This window comes from Dromiciops gliroides, chromosome 3, assembly GCF_019393635.1.
Source record: "Dromiciops gliroides isolate mDroGli1 chromosome 3, mDroGli1.pri, whole genome shotgun sequence".
NCBI classification, from domain to species: domain Eukaryota; kingdom Metazoa; phylum Chordata; class Mammalia; order Microbiotheria; family Microbiotheriidae; genus Dromiciops; species Dromiciops gliroides.
Window position 1 is genome coordinate 618977283 of NC_057863.1, and position 21641 is coordinate 618998923.

The 21641-nt window shown below is 48.8% G+C and overlaps 1 protein-coding gene across 2 annotated transcripts in view; it reads right to left on the minus strand.

Moving 5' to 3' along the window:
• FBLIM1 (filamin binding LIM protein 1) overlaps nucleotides 1–15291 on the minus strand; it is a 44004-nt gene extending 28713 nt beyond the window's left edge. Inside the window, exons 1-2 of one of the 2 annotated variants that reach the window (XM_043996241.1) lie at nucleotides 15213–15291; nucleotides 3672–3941 (exon numbers count right to left, since the gene is read on the minus strand). In XM_043996241.1, coding sequence (XP_043852176.1) covers nucleotides 3672–3912 — 241 coding nt within the window. In that variant the 5' untranslated portion in view covers nucleotides 3913–3941; nucleotides 15213–15291. Of the gene's footprint in view, nucleotides 1–3671; nucleotides 3942–15141 lie in introns of both variants that reach the window. The other variant, XM_043996242.1, reaches the window with a different exon arrangement.
• Nucleotides 15292–21641: the final 6350 nt, after the last annotated feature.

The following is a 21641-nucleotide window of genomic DNA, read 5'->3' on the forward strand; positions in this document are numbered from 1 at the left end:
TCCCGTCCTCTTCCTGGGGCAAAACATCCCCGAGTCCTTCAACCCATCTTCGATATATCATGGAAAGGTGCTTCACCAACCTGGGTGCCTCCCCGGGACTCTCCCAAGCTTAGCAATGGCCTTCCTTTTTTTTTTTTTTTAGTGAGACAATTGGGGTTAAGTGACTTGCCCAGGGTCACACAGCTAGTAAGTGTTAAGTGTCTGAGGCCGGATTTGAACTCAGGTCCTCCTGACTGCAGGGCCAGTGCTCTATCCACTGTGCCATCTAGCTGCCCCTGCAATGGCCTTCCTAAAGCCCAACACTGGCCATGGCTCTCTTGGTGTGATCTGACAAAGGCAGAGGGAGTGGGGCCAGCTCCTCTTTACCTCTGGAAGCTCGGCTGAGCAACGTCAGGGTTGGTTTTTGCTCCCAAATCACCCTGTGGTGCTTTTTGTTGAGCTTGTCCCTTAGAAAACTCCCCTGATTTCCTCAGAAAACTATTTGTGCAAGGGTGTGCTGCAGCCAGCTTGGGAATTGATTGTTCTCTCTCTCTCTCTCTCTCTCTCTCTCTCTCTCTCCTCAATGGGGCTAAGTGACTTGCACAGGGTCACACAGCTAGTAACTGTCTGAGGCTGGATTTGAACTCAGGTCATCCTGACTCCAGAGCTGGTGCTCTAGCCACAGTGTCACCTAGCTGCCCTGATTATTAAATTTTTAGCGTGAGCATTTCCACCTCAGAAATCTGAAAACACTACAAATCAGGGGTTGATTTGTTTTGTGGATTGTCTAGACTTAAGAAAGTGATGGAGAAAATATTAATAATGTAGGTTAAATTTAAGAATGGTAGGGGGGCAGCTAGATGGCGCAGTGGTTAAAGCACTGGCCCTGGATTCAGGAGTACCCGAGTTCAAAGCCGGCCTCAGACACTTGACACTTACTAGCTGTGTGACCCTGGGCAAGTCACTTAACCCCCATTGCCCCACAAAAAAAAAAAAAAAAAAAAAGAATGGTAGGGGCGGGGGGCGGCTAGGTGGCGCAGTGGATAAGGCACCGGCCCTGGATTCAGGAGTTCCTGAGTTCAAATCCAGCCTCAGACACTTGACACTTGCTGGCTGTGTGACCTTGGGCAAGTCACTTAACCCCCACTGCCCTGCAAAAAAAAAAAAAAAAAAGAATGGTAGGGACGGCTAGGTGGTGCAGTGGATAAAGCACCGGCCCTGGATTCAGGAGAACCTGAGTTCAAATCCGGCCTCAGACATTTGACACTTACTAGCTATGTGACCCTGGGCAAGTTACTTAACCCCGATTGCCCCACTAAAAAATAAAAAAAAAAAGAATGGTCCTGTATACATTTTGGGGGATAATCAGTTCTTAAACATTTACTAGAACACTTCTGTGCCCCTGTCTCCCCAATATTATGAAGTGAATTTCTTTAATCCAAGTCTAAGACTTTACATGAAGCTAGATGGCGCCATAGTACATAGAACACTGGGCCTGGAATTAGACTCATCTTCAAGAGTTCAAGTTTGACCTCAGATACTTACTAGCTGTGTGACCCTGGACAAGTCACTTCACCCTGTTTACCTCAGTTTCCTCATCTGTAAAATGAGCTGGAGAAAGAAATAGCAAACCACTCCAGTATCTCTGCCAAGAAAACCCCAAATGAGGTCACTAAGACTCAGATATGACTGAAATGACTCAACCACAACAAAAGACTTTACATTTAACTCTATTAAATTTCATCTTATTAGGTTCATACAAGGGAGGGCAGCCCTCACCAAACAGCCACTAATTGTGTAATTTCATGTCAATAATATGACCTTTTGGGGCTTTAGTCTCCTCATCTATAAAATTAAGGGGTTCAATGAGGGTCTTTCTTACTTTGCCTTTCATGAAATAATATAAACTTGGAGTCAGGAAGACCTGGATTAAATAGAGATAAGAATAGTTTCCAAGGGCATCTAGGTGGCACAGTGGATAGAGCACCGGTCCTGGACTCAGGAGGACCTGAGTTCAGATCCAGCCTCAGACACTTGACACTTACTAGCTGTGTGACCCTGAGCAAGTCACTTAACCCCAATTGCCTCACCCCCAAAAAAACCAAAACCAAAACCAAAACCAAGAATAGTTTCCTCTGTTTTCTCCTAAGGGTGTTGTGAGGATGAAGCAAGATAGCTTTGTAAAGGGTTTTAAAAACCTTAAATATTATTATTATATGTAAATGATTATTATTACAGGGGGCAGCTAGGTGGTGCAGTGGATAAAGCACTGGCCCTGGATTCAGGAGGACCTGAGTTCAAATCCGGCATCAGACACTTGACACTCACTAACTGTGTGACCCTGGGCAAGTCACTTAACCCTCATGGCCCCACCAAAAAAGAAAAAAAAAGATTATTATTCTAGAGGATGGGGTTGAGAGGAGAGTTTGGGGTGAGACCATGGTCCTGAAGGGGGTTGTTTGGTCCTTCTCCCCAGTGGCATGTGCATTTAATTTTCTATGTAAATGTTGTTTCCTCTCAATAGAGGGTAAGTTCTTTGAAGGAAGGCACTTTTTGTTTCTGACTCTGAACCCCATAGCCTAGCACATGTAGCAGCCACTTAGAAATGCTTGATAAATTTCAATGAGTTGTATGAAAACTAGAAACGAAGAGAGAACCCACTCAGTGAGGCCTGGCCAGACACACATTGGCAAAGTGGGGGTTCATGGGTGTGGAATGGTGCTTATGTTGTCAGACAGGCACATGTCCTTGATTTTATCCAATGGCAAGATAGACATCAAGATGAGTGATGGCTCCAGATGTTTAAGGCAATTTAGCTTAAGTGACTTGCCCAGGGTCACACAACTAATAAGGTTCTCCCAACTTCAGGGCCAGTGTTCTATCCATGGTACTACCTAAGTACCCATCCACTGTACCACCTAAAGATAAAATCAAGGACATGAGGGGGCAGCTAGGTGGTGCAGTGGATAAAGTACTGGCCCTGCATTCAGGAGGACCTGAGTTCAAATCCGGCATCAGACACTCACTAGCTGTGTGACCCTGGACAAGTCACTTAACCCTCATGGCTCTGGAAGAGAGAGTGATGTTGGTGAGCTTGCACAGACAGCCCTTCCTCACTTCAATCCAATTCAGTGTAAGTCATGACATCACCCCTCTGGCATGGTCATCTTTGAGAAGGAAGGACTAACACAACAACAATAGCAGCAGCAGTGGATTGAGGGATGGACCTGGAGTCAGGAAGCTGTGTGACCCTGGGCAAGTCATTTCATCTCTGCCTGCCTCAGTTTCCTTATCTTTAAAAAGGCGATAATAACAGCAGGGTTGTGAGGATCCAATGAGATTATTTGTAAAAGTGCTGGGGGCAGCTCGGTGGTGCAGTGGATGGAGCACCGGCCCTGGAGTCAGGAGGACCTGAGTTCGGATCCGGCCTCAGACACTTGACACTTACTAGCTGTGTGACCCTGGGCAGGTCACTTGACCCCAATTGCCTCAGTTAAAAAAAAAAGTGCTAGCACGTAGTAGGCGCCAAATAAATGCTTATTCCCTCCCTCCCAGGGCACCTGGTAAATGCTCACTGATTGCTTAATGCACTAGCGCTTAGTTGCCGCCTAGCTCTCAGTCCCTCACTCCTTCTCTGACCACATCTTTCTGTTTCTTTGCCCCCTGTTCCCCTGCCCCATGTTCTGTCTTACCTCCATTAGGTAGGACAGGTGGGGGTTGTGCCGCTAGAATGCCAGGGGCCCTCAAGTCCCGTCTGCTCACTAGAAAGTCACCAGGGGGCTTCTTGGAGGAGGCAGGCTCCCGGGCCCGGCTGGCGCGGCTGGAACAGGCCACCTGCCTCACCTCCTCCAGCACGGCTGTGTCCCGGCGAGGAGGAGTCAGGGTGATGAAGATGGAAGAGGCCATCCTCTTCTCTGGCTTAGCGGCCATCATCTTCCTCAGGCTTTTCTCTGGAAGCAAGGCTAAAGCAGAGGGAAGAGTTAGTGGTCTGGGGCTCAGGAATCCGCCTCTCCCTGCTCTTCCTCCTTCCCACTGCCCAGGTCTGACTCCCATCTCTGTGTGATTCTGCTCAGAAACCTTCCATGGCTCCCTTTTGCCAAGGGAATAAGGGACAAACTCCTGGTCCTCGCATTCAAGCACCTACATTGAATCATCAGGGTAGCTGTGGGGATTTGGAAAGCACCTAGAACAGTGCTTGGCACAGAGTGATGCTTAATAAATACATCCTTCCTTCCTCCCTCCTTCCTTTATCCCTCCCTGCCTTCCTCCTTTCTTCCTGTCTCTGTTTCTTCTTTCCTCACTCCCTGCTTCCTTCCTCCCCCCTCTCTTCTTCCTTCCTTTCCTCTTTTCTTCCTCCCTCCTTCCTTCTTTCTCCCTCCCTCCTTTCCTTCCTCCTTCCTTCCTCCCCCTCCCTTCCTTCCTTCTCTCTTTCCTTCCTTCTTTCCCTCTTTCTTTCCTTCTTTCTTTCCCTCCTCCCTCCCTCCTTTCTTCTTTTCAGCCTTCTAGAATGTGACTCTGAACTACATGCCTACTTGTTGTGTCCTGTCTCATAATACAACCTCTCACATATTCTATACTCGAGACAAACTGGAATATTTTCTGTTCCCTATACTTGTCTGCCGTCTTCCATCTTTCGGTGTTTCCGTCCTCCCATCTGTTGAATTCCCTCCCATCTCTCAAGGCCCAAATCTTAAGATGCTGCCTCTTAGGGGCAGCTAGGTGGCGCAGTGGATAAAGCATCGGCCCTGGATTCAGGAGTACCTGAGTTCAAATCCAGCCTCAGACACTTGACACTTACTAGCTGTGTGACCCTGGGCAAGTCACTTAACCCCCATTGCCCCATCAAAAAAAAAAAGAAAAAGATGTTGTCTCTTCCAGGAAGTCTTCCCTGATCATCTTGACTTTCTGCTTCTCTTCTCACATTCTACTTGCTAACATGTTTAGGCTCTAGTTCATTTGATCATAAGCTGCTTTTGAGGGTAGGAACTTTGTCATTTTTTTCCCTCTAAAAACAACAACCCAGACCAGCATTAAGCATAGTGCTTGGGACTTCGATAGGACAGTGATGAAGGCAGGGGCTAGCCCCATGATTTCCTGGGTATTAGGAACTCCCCGGTGAGGACGCTCCTCCTCTCAATGCGTGTCAGCCCCTTCTCTATAGTTATGGTCTAATCTCTGCTTAGTAAACATTTGGTGAGCTGACTTCAATTCTCCTGTTCTCAGGCTGGGAACACCCTTGCTCCAGGAGAGCCCCAGCTGCCAGGCTGCACACGTGAGTTTGGACATGCCAGCGCACACATGTGCAGATTCAGACACACGCAGGCTCTGATGGACTTCAGGGCTCCTCCCTCGAGGAAGGCAGAAGCCCCTCTCCTCCAACAACTGCTGCCCCTGATGCACAGCTGTGCAACCCTTTGCCTGTCTGAGACTTGATGTTCTCATCTGTAAAATGAGAATAGAGCCGCTTGCCCTGTCTGTTTTCCAGGGTTGTTGTGACTTGCAAGCACTGGGTAAACTACAGAAGGTCAAATTAAATGTGCAATACAATAAAGAGTGAAATACCCTACTATGTGCACAGTACTGTGCTTGATGCTAGAATTAATCAGTACAGTTCCTCCCCTCAAAAACCTGGGGGAAATGTAGTGTAGTTAAAAAAACAGACAGGGGCAGCTAGGTGGCGCAGTGGATAAAGCAACAGCCCTAGATTTAGGAGGACCTGAGTTCAAATCTGACCTCAGATACTTGACACTTACTAGCTGTGTGACCCTGGGCAAGTCACTTAACCCCCATCGCCCTGCCAAAAACCAAACCAAACCAAACCAAACAAACAAAAAACCCAAACAGACAAACACTGAATTTATAGTCAGAAAACCTAGGCTCAAACCCCATGTCTGGCATTTACTAGGTCTATGACTTTAGTTGGGGTAGCTAGGTGGTGCCATAGTGGATAGATGGCTGAGCTTGGAATCAGGAAGACAGCTTCCTGAGTTCAAATCCAACCTCAGACCCTTACTAGCTGTGTGACCCTGGGCAAGTCACCTAACCCTGTTTGCCTCAGTTTCCTCATCTGTAAAATGAGCTAGATAAGGAAATGACAACCACTTCAGTATCTCTGCCAAGAAAACCCCAAATGGTCATGAAGAGTTGGACAGGACTAAAATGACTAAATGACAAATGACCTTAGTTTCCCCTCCTGCATCTCATTTTCCTTATCTGTAAAATGAGGGGGTTGGATTTTTTTTTTCTTTTGACATTCTGGCTGGTAGGTGGTGCAGTAGATAAAGGGCTAAACCTAGAGTCAGGAAGACCACCAGCCTCAGGCATTTACTAGCTGTGTGACCCTGGGCAAGTCATTTAACCTCTATCTGCCTTTGATTCTTCATCTAGAAAGTGGAGATGGCAATAGTACCTACCCTCCAGGGTTGTTGTGAAGCTCATATGAGATAATAATTATAAAGTGTTTTCCATTTTTTAAAGCTTTATATAAGTGCTAGCCATTACTATCCCCAGAAGAACTTTTTTTTTAAAGTTCGTGATTGAAAAAAAATTTTTTAATTTCATTTAGAAGTTAGTGAAAATAAAGATGTAAATTTTTTTCCCATCTAAGTTCACAGCCCCCTTGAAATCTACTTATGACCTTGAGGTGAAGAGTCCTAGGACTAGAAGGTGTCTAAAATCCCTTCTAGACCTGACATTCTGTTCTAAGACCCTTCCCAATTATAACATTCTGCATTACAAGGGCTTTCTGATTCTGATATTCCTTGTTTTCAGGCCCCTCTCAGTTCTAATATTCTATATCCTGAAATCCTTTCCAACCTTAAATCAATTATGATCATAAAGAAAGGGGATGTGGTGTGGTGATGGGGGAGAGGTGTTCAGTTTGTCATTGTAAAAAAAAAAGTGTGGGAACTCTCTAATGTAGACTGTGAATCATCTCTCACTTTATAGACAATTCTTAGGGAGTTGACTAAGGCAGGTAGAAGTTAGTTGACCTTTCCAGGGTCAAATAGCTAAGTAAAGGTCCAAGGCAGGTTCTGAAGTCAAGTCTTCCTTGCTCTACCCTCCCCTTCAACACTATATTACAGGGACAGCTAGGTGGGGCAGTGGATAGAGAACGGGACCTGAGTTCAAATCCAGTCTCAAACATTTACTAGTTGTGTGAGTCACACACACACACACAAAGACTCTCTTAGGTTACAGTTGCCTCCAATGACATAGGGTAGGGGAAGAGATACATAGGCACAAAATTATTATTTACTTTGATTTATTCTCTCCCCTCTTAAGCAGTAGGAGACTTCTCAAATACCTCTGTTCTTGCCTTTGTCTTTCAAAGAAATGAAACAGGGGCCAGGATGTGGGAATGGAATGCAGGAACCCTGCCCCCTGCCCCATCTACCTTCCCTGTCAGATGGAGCAAAGGGCAGCCGCTCCCTGCTCAGCACATTAATGATTGATCTCTTTTCCATCAAGGATCTCAGGAGAAGGAAGGGCTTGGTTGGCTAGAGGCAAGAGCCCCAGCCCCTCCCCAACCTCCCAACACAAGCTCATACACACACACACACACACACACACACACACACACACACCCAAGAACAGATGTCTTCTTAGCCCAAGCCCTGCCTAAGGATCCCCACCCTGGACTTACCAACTTTTCCTGAGCCCAATGACTTAGCTCTTTGGCCTCCCTGGTCAGTGACACTCTACTGAGGAAAACCCAGTGGCTCAAGGGTGGTTGGAGATGGTGTTCAGGGTTCAGGGAGACATTCTGCGGGAGAGGAAGAGCAGATGTTGGATTTGGCTGATGGCAGGAGTCCCTATCTAGGGACTTGCTGAAATTGGCCCAGGTCCCAGGAACACCAAGGTCTAGGAATGATGAGTATGGACACACAGGGCACCAGAGTCAACAGGACTTTGGAGACTACCCGATTCCCCTAAGCAAAAATTCCTCCTAAAACATCCCTGACAAGTCAAAGGACCTGGATTTAAATCCCACTTCTGTGTCACCTTGGACAAGTCACAAGCTTTCCTGAGCCTTGGTTTTCTCACTTAGACAATGAGGGGATTGGCCTGCATGGTCTTTAAGGTCCCTTTAGATTTAGATCTATGATTCTATGTTTTCCAGCCTTCTACTTCAAGGCTTCTAGTGATGGGAAACTCACTACTCACACAGCTGGCATACACGCTCAGCTCGCAGTGTTAGGAATGTTTTTCCTTATGTGGAGCTGATATTGGTGTTACTATAACTTCTCCCCATTGCTCTGTCCTCGAGAGCCAAATTGAACAAAGCTAATCTCTGGATGATCGTCTTCCATATAAAAACCCTTGAGCTATTTGAGGACAGCTGTCCTTGGTCCCCCTGAATCTGCCATTTATCTATTATTTCTAGACCATAGAGGTAGGGAGACCGAGAACTGAGACCTACTCCCTGCAGCTCAGACCAGGAACATCAGAATGCTGCGGTCCTGTCCAGCCTGGCTTGGCCTCTTCACCCCACTCCCTAATAGAGGAGCTACATGTGCCCTTGGTGTACTAACCACAACAATAACTGGTATTTATGGAGAGCCCTTCCAGCTCTGCAAGGCACTTTCTAGCATCTCATTTGATTCTTTTTTTGTGTGTGTGTGTGGGGGGCAATGAAGGTTAAGTGACTTGCCCAGGGTCACACAGCTAGTAAGTGTCAAGTGTCTGAGGCCGGATTTGAACTCAGCTACTCCTGAATCCAGGGCCAGTGCTTTAGCCACTATGCCACCTAGTTGCCCTCATTTGATTCTTACAATAATCCCATGAGGGAGTGCGATTGGTATGCCAATTTAAAGCTGAAGAAACTGAGTCAGAGAGAAGTTAAGCAACTTATTAGGAAGTAACAGATGAAAAATTCAAACTCAGGCCTTCCTCACTCAAGGTCAGTTCCTCTGTCCTCTCTACTTTAGGCTTCCCAGCTGCCTAACAACAACCCACATTTCTGGGGGGGGGGGCGAGGCAGCCTGGTTCAGTAGAGGGCATAGTAAGTGGCCCTAGAGTCAGAGGGCCTGGGTTAAAACCACCCTGTAGGACCTTGGGCAAGTCATTTAACTGCCCTTAGGCCTAAGCATCTCAGTCTCTAAAATGAGGGGGTGGGACTGGAATAGCTATTGGGGGCCCTTCAGCTCCAGAGCCACTGTAAGAATGGATGCTTACAAGATGGTTTCCCTACGACCTCTCTGTGAGATCAGTAGCACAAGTATCATGACCCCAATTTTATAGGGGAGGTTAACTTAAATCTAAGGCTAAGTGGTTTGCTCATAGCCCCTGCATGCTCTCTCTCTCTCTCATACACACACACACACACACACACACACACACACACACCCCACAGCTAGTAATAAGGACTTCAACCCAGAATCTAACTGAGGTCTCTTGACTTCAAGGCTAGCATTCTTCTTCTTTTTTTTTTCTTTTTTTTTTTTTTTGCAGGGCAATGTGGATTAAATGACTTGCCCAGGATCACACAGCTAGTAAGTGTCAAGTGTCTGAGGCTGGATTTGAACTCAGGTACACCTGAATCCAAGGCCAGTGTTTTATCCACTGCGCCACCCAGCCGCCCTAAGGCTAGCATTCTTGCTAGAAAGAAGGAAGGAAGGAAGCATTTATTAAGCACCTACTATGTGCCAGACACTGTGCTAAGTAAGCACTTTTGCAAAGCTACAAGAAGAAGGGCTGGCCATACTGGCCAGCAGATGCCTCAGAAGGGCCTGACCTATGTAGGGTCCTTGGTGTGGGTCTACAGCTTGGGTCAGTGTTACCCTGCAATGGCATGAGGACCCAGTCCAGTGGGTGGTCCTGACAAAGAATAAACAGTATGTCCAGGAAGGAGCATACGGGCCACTGTGGAACATCTCTACTTGTGGAGAAGTCGGGCTGAAAGGGAAACTTAACCTCTCAGAAAGAGCCAGTGCCTGTTGGTTATAGATTGTTAAATTTCCTCCATGATCATTTTATGCCTGGGAAATCAGTAAATGTCCCAAATCAGGGATGATTTTATTGGTTTTGATTGTATGGACTTAAGAAAGTGAGGGAGGGAATGTTTAAAATGTAGATTAAACCTAAAAGTGTACCCTGTATACCTTTTACTCCCTGGAGAGCTGGTGGTTAAACACTGACCAACATACCCTTGACTACAGGCTTGGGGAAAAGGCCCAAACTGTAATCTACAGGCTGCTCCATCTGAAGTGCCATTATTAGCCCCCATTTCTTTTTTTCTTTTTTTGGTGAGGCAATTGGGGTTAAGTGACTTGCCCAGGGTCACACAGCTAATAAGTGTCAAGTGTCTGAGACCAGATTTGAACTCAGATCCTCCTGACTTCAGGGCTGGTGCTCTGGGCAACCTAGGTGCCCCCATTAGCCCCCATTTCTATATGGCTTTAAGGTATGGCTGGAACTCTCCTCACCACGGTCCTATGAAGAAACTGAGGCTCAGATCATTAATGCCTTTCCTAAGGTCACCCAGATAGTCCTTATCAGAACCGGGATTTTGAACACCAGCATTTCCATCCCAACTCCTGCGTGTGGGACCTTGGGCAAACAAATCACATAAGCTCTCTGACTCCCCATTTCCTAAAAATGCAATGGGGGTTGGACTCAGTCCAAGGTCCTGTCCTGCTCTAAATCTATGAGGCTGTGACCCTGTGAATCAAAGCTTGGATTTCCAGGTGCCTACAGGGTGACGTTCAGTGATGGGGGATTTTAATTGAGTCTGTGTTTTCACTAGATGATAAAAGGAGACCCCAAATTCTCAAATGCCCGAGGTCTGAGATTAGCTCCATGTAAGTGTACCCATTGGGAAAGCTAAACCAAGGCCCAAGAGGTTTGTTATAGTCCTTGAGAACTGAGCTCCTCCCCCAGGAGATGATGATCAAATAGGTTAGCCCTAAGGTGTTGAAAAGAGCACTAGATTTAGTCAGAAGACCTGAGTTCAAATCTCAGAATCTGCTAATTCTTAGCTGTGTGACCCTCCCTGGGACTCAGTTTGCTTATCTGAAAAAGGGAGTCCTTTTCCCAGTTTGGGTGAATATATAAACTCCTTAATAGCTTTACCCTAAGCCTTCCTTTTGGGCACCAAAGCAAAGCCCAGATGCACCTTCACCCACCTAAATCCTACATACATACACACACACACACACACACACACACACACACACTCTCTCTCTCTCTCTCTCTCTCTCTCTCTCTCTGTCTCTGTCTGTCTGTCTGTCTGTCTGTCTCTGGCAAAGTCATTCTTCTTCCTTTTTTTTTTTTTTTAAAGTGAGGCAATTGGGGTTAAGTGACTTGCCCAGGGTCACACAGCTAGGAAGTGTTAAGTGTCTGAGGTTGGATTTGAATTCAGGTACTCCTGACTCCAGGGCCAGTGCTTTATCCACTGCGACACCCAACTGCCCCCATGGCAAAGTCATTCTTACTGGATTTCTTTAGAAAAACTGAACAGCAGCCTGGGGCAGAGGAATCCAGCCCTGCAACCCAGATGCTGACAGCTGTACAAACCCACTCCCCCTTCTCCTGCCCTCCCCCTTTCTCTCTGCCTTGCTTGTGGTTACTGCTGGAGAACTCAGTCCCCATGGGAACGATGGGCTTGGAATTTTCAAAGCCTACTCCACCCCAGAGACCCTTCTGCTGTGCTGGAGGCCTGACCCCATTTGGCGTTTGGGTGGGGGTGGAGATCACCCTACCTCCCTCCATGGTCATCCCCTGAATTCTGGGGGAGAGGGGAGTTGTGGTGGTGGTCAGACCCCATCCTCTCCCTCCCTTAAAGGGCCAGACTTCTCTGGAGAACAGTTAGTCTCTCCCCAGAAGGCAGCATCTCACCCTGAGGCTGGGGATCTGAACCAACCCCACCTCAACCTGGGACGCTTCACATCCTCGCTACCCGCCCCCCCCCAGCTCTTCCTCTGATGGACTAAGCGGATATCCAGTTTGGGGGGTGGGGTGGGGAAGGAGAAAGTAAGAACAAAGAAAAGGAAAGTCGTTTCCTGCCCGGCGGAAGGAAGAGAGAGACCGGCTGGGACACAGCCCTCGCCTGAGCCTCGGGGCTCAGTACGGGGTGATGGAGGAGCTGGGGCCAGCAGTAGTAGTCGTTGTGTCCCCTACCCCCACCCCCGCCCACAAAGGAGGCAAAAGCGAAGGGGACCCGGCAGGTCTGGAGGGCTCTATGGTAGTCACTTGCTTTGCCTTGTCGATGCCTAACAGTATGGGGGTGTTTCAGGTCACCCCTGAAAGTCTGTATGTTTGAGTGACTTAAAAAGCATTTCGGTTTGAGCCCAAACTGGGTCATGGATTTGGGGGGAAAAAGAAATCCTGAACAACCTTGGCTACGTGCCGCAGCCCGCTCCCCCCCCCCCCCCTTGCAAGCCTCCTTAAAGACGGCATTTGCAAAAGTGCTTAGCACAGTGCCTGCCTCCTAGTAGGCACTTATAGAAATGCTTATTCCCTCCCCCCTTTCCCTTTCACCATTCCTGTCCTTCCTTATTTTTCCTAGAACTGGAGTTCCCTTCATAGTCTCCCCCTCCCCAACATACAAACACACACATGCATAAACCAAGTCAGGCATTCATCCCTATCAGGATAAAAAAGGAGCAGAGGAACCAGCTACCCACAGAGTGACTGAGAGCTAGTCTAGAGAAATCAAGTGGGGAAAAACTCCCCTTCCCATCTGCCAGGCACAAGACTTGGGTTCAAGTTCTCCATTCTGCCACTTGCTCCTATTTCAATTGTGTTAAAAAGTTCTGGTTTATACAAAGCGCTTTCTTACAAGTGCCTTGTGAGGGATGAAGTCCAAGTATGAAATTATTTGCATTTCTAGATGTGAACAATTGAGGCTTAGGGGGACAAAGGGACTTGCCTGGATTCCCATTAATCAAATCTAGGTCTCTTTCTACAACACCATTACCTCCACAATTAATAGCTACAGGACCTCGGATAAGTCACTTCAGCTTCCAGACTCAAGTCTACTTTTCTTTTTCTTTTTTTTTTGCAGGGCAATGGGGGTTAAGTGACTTGCCCCGGGTCACACAGCTAGTGTCACGTGTCCGAGGCCAGATTTGAACTCAGGTACTCCTGAATCCAGGGCTGGTGCTTTATCCACTGCGCCACCTAGCTGCCCCCTTACTTTTCTTTAAAATGGGAACAATGATAGACTACGATGAGGGAAAAATGCCATTTAAATTCTTGTTAACTGATTGAGTGGATCTATAAATGAGAGCCAGGGAGGTCAGAGAAGGGGAGAGGTGTGGAATAGTTAGCACAGTGCCTGGGATCTAGTAGTGATTAATAAATGCTTTAATCTAAGCACTGGGAAGGACGAGGGTGTTCCTTTACAGAAGTGCAGGACTATGTGTGAGGACATTGTATATATTGTCAGACTTGGGTGATGTTTTGGTCATTTTTTTTTTTAGGACAGTGAGGATTAAGTGACTTACCCAGGGTCACACAGCTACTGCCAAGTGTCTGAAGCCAGATTTTAACTCAGGTCCTTCTGAATCTAGGGCCAGTGCTTTATCCACTGCGCCACCTAGCTGCCCCCGGTCATTTTTGATAAATTCCTTTTTTCCTCCTCTTTTTCATTCATGGGGGTGGGGAGGGGCAATGAGAGTTAAGTGACTTGCCCAGGGTCACACAGCTAGTAAGTGTCAAGTGTCTGAGTCTGGATTTGAACTCAGGTCCTCCTGAATCCAGGGCCAGTGCTTTATCCACTGCGCCACTTAGCTGCCCCCTTTCCTCCTCTTTTTTATTTGTTGCTACAAGGAGCAATGATTCTCTTTGGAAATGAAAGTGATGTAAAAACAAAAGACATCAACACACACACACAAAGTTGGTGGAGGCAGGGCTGCGGAGGATGGCAGAGTTTGGGTGGTAAGGGAGTGCCCAGAAGGGGCACATAGCCAGTACTTTGGGCTGCTCAGGTCCTGTCCCAGGGGCAAGAGCTGGGGTTTAATCTTCTGTGATAATTAGGAGTCACAAAAATAGCCTTTTCCTGGCTTCTCCTTCCACTCAGCAGAGCTTGGGGGTGGATGGGAGGCCCCAAGCAGCTGGGCAATGTTCACTGACTGTTCGTTCCACTTTTTGCCTAAACCTCAGGGGGAGGGTGGACACAGAGATGGTGGAGTGAAGGGCAGGGGGAGAAGCCCTGCTCTGTTGCTTTGTGACCCTTAGGTATGTCACCTTAAGGTATGCCTTCTCTGGGTCTCAGTTTCCCCATTCGCTGTCCTCCGGGATTGCTCCCAGTTTAAAATTCTATCATCTGCAAGGAAGTCAAGGGGCCCTCTGGAAGGATCTGTCCCCTAGGTCCTTGGGGGCTGGTCTTGACTCCAGGCTTCTCTGAAGGTCCTCTGCTGTGGACAGAACTGACCTCCTCTTCTGCCTTTTCACAAATTCAACACATAACCAGGGAGGTGGACAGTGTCCCAAGGATGGGCGGCACCCAAGTCCGGGTCCAGGGGACAAGGGGGAGGAGAGATTATCCCTTGAAGGAACTATTGAAGCTTTGAGCTCCCCACCTCCTCCTTCCCTTCACTCGTCTTCCCCTCCCCCTTTTCTCCCCTCCGTGAGTGTGGGGATTGGAACCAGGCGAAGAGTCCCAGGGTCTGACTTTAGAAGCAGACGCTTGAACTTGATGTAGTGAGAGAGCTCTGGATTTACAGTTAGAGGACCTGAGTTCGAATCCCTACTGGGGAAGTCACTAAACCCCTCTGTGCCTCAGTTTCCTTGTCTGTAAAGTGAAGGGGTTGACCTAGAAGATTTCTAAGCGCTCTTTTAGCTCGAAATCTTCGTTGGGTTGGTCTCTGTCCAGAGACGGGGGCAATTCCTCTGCCGTCTGTAAGAAGCCGGGCAGAGTGCCTGCCGATGCTCGGGCAGCTGAGGTCAGCAGGGCACCGGTGCTGCCAAGCACCCCGCTTCCTGCCCTTGGGGCGAGCATTATCTCCTACCTCCTCGACGTCCCCCCCCCCCCCCGCCCAAGCCCGGGCCGGTTCCTCCACGGGGCCCGGCACCCTTCGGGACAGCTCCCGGGCTTTGTCGGTCTCTGTCCTTCAGAGGATTCTCCCCCCGGGCAGGGGCGGGGGCGGGGGTGTGTGTGGAGAACCCCTGCCCCTTCCTCCCCCTTCCCCTGATCCCGAGGGGAAATGGGGCTCGAACCCGCGGCCCGGCAGCTGCCCGAACCTCCCCACTGTTCTCCACCGTCGCGGAGTCCCCATTGCTGCTCTCACCTGAGCCCCGGTCGCCGCCGGTCGCAGTCTCTCTCCCCAGCAGCCCCGCAGTGCCTTCTGCCCGGGTCAGGGAGGTAAGCGAGCCTCCCCGCTGACATCACAGCCCCTTCCTTTCTCCCGGCCCCCAGCCTGCCAGCCTCCCTCCCTCTCCTCCTCCCCTGTCTCCCTCCCTCTCCTCCTCCCCTCCTTCCCTCCCTCTCTCCCTCCCCCACTTCTTTCTCTTCCTCCCTCTTTCCCAGCCGGTCCCACAGCAATCCCTTTACCATAAAAGGTGAAAGACTTCTAGGGGGAGCCGCTGACAGGAAACAACTCCTTTACCTGCCCCTGGGGCTCAGCGCCCCGCTCGCCCTGGCCCAACACTCCCCCCCTCTCCCCTACCCGGATTCAGCTCAGAAATTTTCTCTAGCCTCCTCTCCCTTTGTCCCTTCGCCCTCTCCCTTTCCTCGGCCTGTCTTCCCCCTTTCTTAGGTGGGGACTGTTGATTGGCCAGGGGCAGGTAGGGTGGAGAAGTCCCAGCCCTCTATTGCTGTCCTACCCCTGAGGATGGCTGCCCAGTCCCACACTGACCCCCTTCCCAGTTCCTGACTGTCCCAAGACTCACTGTCCCTATTGTCTGCCTAAGAGGTGTGATTTCCCGTCCCCCGGGGCAAGGACCTGGGTGGGAGCCAGCAGACTGAGTCCAAGGCTGGGAATCAGGTCGCCTGGGTTTTCTACCTCCCCGAGGTCTCTCTGAATTCATCTGCTCCCGCCATCACACCCGATTTAGCCACGTGAGTGACCTGTAAAGGGGGTCTACTTGCTCCCTGGACTTCCTCAGCCCTGGAAGAGTCAGGGAATGGGGGCCTGATTCAGGTTAGAGAGAGATTGGCCTGCAGAATTCCCCACCCAGGGCCTCGTGGGGTCACAGGCTAAGAACGGTGTGGGGCCATCGGAAGGGACAAGGGACACCTCGCCCTCCAGAGGCCTGGTGAGCCCTGAGCAAGGCAGCTGGAAGGAGAAATCTGAGTCCAATTTAGATGTAAACAATTACTTCCGCCTTGATGCTCCCAGATTAAAACCACACAGCTGCAGCTACTGGTGAAGCTGCCCTTACCCATTCCAGGAACCCCCTCTACTGATCTGCGGCCTGGGAGTCAGCAAGGGGAACTCTCCCCTCCCCCCTCTCATGAGAGAGACACACCTCAAATGGATCAAGACCTTTAAAATCAACCCTGGCTTGGGGGAGCTTCCTGACTGCCCACCCCTTCCCAGGGAGGCCCTTTCCTGACTCCCCTCAGTTTTTAGATCTAGAACTCACAGGGTTCATTAGAGTCTATCTGCTCCAAATTTTAGAGAGGAGGAAACTGAGGTTGAGAGAGGTTAACTGATCACTGAGGCCATTCTAGCTTCATGGTTGTCAGAAGCAGGATTTGGAGGTCCCCTCCAAAATCTGTTCTCTTTCCATTGTATCATGCTGACTCCCAAAAAAAGGCACCAATCAGAAATTGAACCCAAGCTTCATGCGTGACAGGAGAACTCTAGTATGAAACTACCCATGCATAAACCCAAGGGGTTTGGATTTATTTATCTGCATATATCTTGTCTCTCTCCCCCCCTCCCCATCCCCACTCCTACTCCCCAGTGCCCTTAAGGGCAGGCAGGGATTCCCCATCCCCACTCCTACTCTCCAGTGCCCTTAAGGGCAGGCAGGGATTGTTTCAAGTAGTCTTTGTATTCTCAAAGGACTTAGCTCAGTGCCTGGTAAGCAATGCTTTGACTTAGTGAAATGAGGACCAGAGAACCCACTGACTTCCATTGACTCTTTCTGTCTTATGTGTACCTATTTATGGGTTGTCTCCCCATTAGATTGGTGGGGGTTTTTTTGTTTTTTTGGTGAGGCAATTGGGGTTAAGTGACTTGCCCAGGGTCACACAGCTAGTAAGCGTCAAGTGTCTGAGGCTGGGTTTGAACTCAGGTCCTCCTGAATCCAGGGCTGGTGCTCTATCCACTACGCCACCTAGCTGCCCAGAAACACCTGAATTTTAATGGCACCTCAGACATTTACTAGCTATGTGACCTTGGTCACTTAAGCTCTCTGGGATTCAGTTTTCTCATCTGTAAAATGAAGATGTTAGAACTTCTAAGGTCCGGTTTGAAGTCTATGATCCAGTCATTTGATGGTCCTGTGACCCAGGACTCCTCAAGCGCCCAATCAGCCAGGAATCAGAAAATCTCCGAGATCCTGGTTTTCCCACAGAACATGGTTGGCTCTCTATAAAAGTAGGACATAGGGGATATTTAGGTGACACAGTGGATAAAGCACCGGCCCTGGATTCAGGAGGATCTGAGTTCAAATCCAACCCCAGACACTTGACACTTACTAGCTGTGTGACCTTGGGCAAGTCACTTAACCCTCATTGCCCATGCAAAAAGAAAGGAAAATAAATAAATAAATAAATAAAAGTGGGACAGAATCAGGGGGAGAAGGCCCCTTCTGGCCCTGGGGTCCCAGGAGCCCTGGCTCTGGTGCTCTTACTTTCCCTAACCCGGTACCAGCCCTTTCTCTGCTCCCTGTTTCCTTCTCCCTTCCCTGGAGCTGGCTTGGCTCCGTCAAGGGCATGGCTGCAAACATCTCTCCTCCATTACCAACAGTGTCATCAATGGCAAACTTCCTGCAATGAAAACCCAGGAAGCAAACTGAGAAAATAATCCCAGCTCTCTGTCTGACTTTTCTCACCAGGCTTTCCGGTTGGCTCGCCCTCTTTCCAGGGATTCATTCTCTCTGTGTTGTATAAAACCAGTGCCCACTTGGGTCCTCGGAGCAGAATATATTCAGGGCTGTCCTTCAGCTTCTTGCTGGGGAGAGAGAGCAGGGACAGAGCTGAAGAGGTCGCAGGTCTTTTAGGCTCTGTTGGTGCCAAGCAGGCCTGGAGGAGTCCTGAATCTTGTCCCATTACCACATCATGAATAATACAGTTAACACTGGCTGATTGCCTTGAGTCCCCTTGAGTCCCACTGTTCCCACTTTCTCCTCATGACCCTAACTCTAACCTCAGGATTTAGAGTTGGAAGGACAACTGAGCCTGACCCCCCTTCATTTTTCTTTCTTTTTTTTTTGGTAAGGCAATTGGGGTTAAGTGACTTGCCCAGGGTCACCACAGCTGGTAAGTGTCAAGTGTCTGAGGTCAGATTTGAACTCAGGTCTTCCTGAATCCAGGGCCAGTGCTTTATCCACTGTGCCACCTAGCTGCTCCCCACCCACCTTCATTTTTACAGAAGAGAGTCCCAGAGAGCTAAAGTTCCTTTCCCAAGGTCACATGGTAAATTAATAGCAAAATTGGGATTGGAACTCAGGTCATAGAATTAGAAAGGACCTTGGAGGCTTATCTAATCCAACCTGTGCTGGAAAAATTCATGGAATGTCAGGGGTCAAAGGAGCTTCATAATGCTCAGAGCTGGGAGTTTAGAACATAGGATGTCAAGACTGATAGGGTCCTTAGAACACAGAATGTCAGAGCTGGAAGGCCCTTAGAAGACAGGATATAAGAACTGGGAGTGGCCTTAGAATATAGGATGTCAGAGCTGGGAGGGCCCTTAGAAGAGATAACATTGGATCTGGGAAGCACCTTTGAGTATAGGATCAGAGATAAATGAAATGAAAATGAATAAATGAATGAAAAGAATTTTTCTTCAGCACCATGCTAAGGGTTGGGAACACAAATATAAAATTAAGATAGTCCCTGTCCTCAAAGAACTTACTGTCTAATAGGCATAGAAAAAAATATAGTGGGTAGGGGGCAGCTAGGTGGCGCAGTGGATAAAGCACCAGTCTTGGATTCAGGAGTACCCGAGTTCAAATCCAGCTTCAGACACTTGACACTTACTAGCTGTGTGACCCTGGGCAAGTCACTTAACCCCCATTGCCCCGCAAAAAAAAAAAAAATTATATATATATATATATAGGGTAGTAGTGGCCAGGGAAGGGTGTTTTGGTCTAGGAAGTCACAGGGATAGGGAGCAGAGCCACAGGGAAATGAACCTGTCATGGTGTTACTGATTACTCAGAGAAAGAGAAGAGGAGCAAGGTACTTGGCAATGAGCATATGGCTAGGATGCCTGTTACCCATAGATACAGGTTGAATGTTCTCTCACTGACTCACTTATCTGGCCAGCTGGGCCCTAAGGTGGGAGTTCCTAGAGGACACTGTCTAATCCAATTCCCTAATTTTAAAGTTGAGAAAACTGAGTCTCACAGAAGGGAAATAACTCGCTCAAGAGGCTGCTAGAATCTCCAAACTAAAGGTGGTCAGAAATTCACAGGGTGTTGACTGTGACGCCCTCTCACCTTCCCCAGGTCCCAAATGACCCACCTTTGATGCTATATGCTTCAAGAGAGATGTGGAAGGGATAGGAGAGAGATCTGAGTGGGAGATGATGAAGAGGGAAGAGGGGAGAGAGGGGAGAGAGAGGGACAAAGAAGAAGGGAGGGAGAGAGGAAGAGAGATGGAGAGAAAGACAGGGAGAGAGAAAGAGGAGGTGAGAGAGAAAAAGAGAAAGACTAGGGGGAAAGAGGAAGAGAGAGAGGGAGAGAGAGAGAAAAATGAAGAGGGGGGAGGGAGAGGGAGAGAGGAAGAGAGAAGGGGAGAGAGAGGAAGAAAGAAACAGAGGAAGAGAGAGAAAGAGGAGGCGAGAGATACAAAGAGAATGAAGGGGGAGGGAGGGAGGGATGGAGGGAGAGGGAGAGAGAGAGAGAGAGTGAGAGAGAGAGAGAGAGAGAGAGAGAGAGAGAGAGAGAGAACAAAGGGGGAGCTCAGGGTAAATTCTGTCAGGTATATGCAAATCATATGCAAATTGGTAGAAATGATAGAAATGTGACCCTCCTTTCTTACTCCCTGGGGGAGTCTAGTTAGAGACTTCCCTGCAGGAGTTCTGGTTAACCACAGACCAGGTTACACAGTGGGAAGCAGTTCCAGCCAGGTTTTTCCTACCACGATGTCTTTGGCCCCTGAGAATCAAGGGCAAGATAGAAAAAGAAGACTGTGTCTTTTGCCTAACTTGGTCTACCTCCCATCTGGGTGACTCCACCCTCCATCAGTCCCCTAGGGGAAGGATCAGCTTTCTGGCCCACAATGGGGCTCACCTGATCCCAGGGCTGGCAGACTCTGGAGTCTTGCTGCTAACCAAAAGCTGTTGCTTCCTCCCCTTGTCCTCCTCCCTTCTCTTGCTTCTCTCCCTTCTCCCTCTCCAGGATCCTCCTCTTCTTCTTTGTCCACTTGCTTCTGCCCCTCCTTTGCTCCCCTTCTCCTGTGGTGTCCCTTTGAGTCTTCCCCCCACTCCCTTTCTCCCAATCGGGGCTCCAGCGATGCAAATGACACATCACAAACTCATGCTGGAGACTTGCAATCAGAGAGAGAGAGAGAGAGAGAGCATGGGAGAGTGACATAGGCAGGGTCTCTCCTACAGAGCTCCTCTCCAGGAAGAGTGAAGTAGGATAGACAAAGACTATATCCTGTGGTTGAGGATGCACTTCAACCTCACACATAACTGAGACTGGGCTCAAAAAGGACTTCCAAACTTTGCTTCACCTTCCTTTAATCTCTATGCAAGAAGGGGGATTGGATTTTTTTGGGGGGAGGCAAGGCAATTGGGGTTAAGTGACTTGCCCAGGGTCACACAGCTATTAAGTGTCAAGTGTCTGAGGCTAGATTTGAACTCAGGTCCTTCTGAATCCAGGGCCAGTGCTCTATCTACTGCACCACTTAGCTACCCTAAGAAGGGGGATTGTTGCTGGTGCTCCATGTTTGAATTGGATTTTGGGACACCAACCAGGCACTCACAGACTCTACTCATGTCTAGAACCCTGTAGGTCGGACTACATTCAGGGTCCAGCTGATGTGGCTACACCAGCCTTCAGGCTTCATGAGGGTAACGATCCTGGGGTTCCAGGACACACAAACATTCTTTCTAGATTCCCATCTAACTAGTATTCGAGAGCCCTTAGCTCTTAGAGTAAAGAAGATGAATATTTAGACTTATTGTCAGGAAAAACTTCCTAACTATTTGGCCTATCGGAAAATGGGGGGACCTGCTCCAGGACAGTGGGTTTCCCTTCACTGGAGGCTTTGCCAGGCAAGGTTGGTATGATGTAGAAGGGATTCAAGGTATGGCTGGACTCCATGGCTGCTGAGAGATCCCTTCCCACCATGAAGTTTGGAGAATCAGTAAAGCAAGAATTAGGTTAGGATGACGGACAGGGAGGGAGAGAGAGATCAGCGCTCCCAGGAGGGGTGTGCTCAGGTATGTTGTCCTAATGTAACACTTGCTCTGTATCTCGGGGGAATCTTACACTCTAGACCCAATCCTGGACGGTGAGGATGAGTGAAACGGACACTTTGACTGAGAAACAGGAGACTGGAGAGCTAGCCCCTCCTCTCCCACTAATTAGTTCTG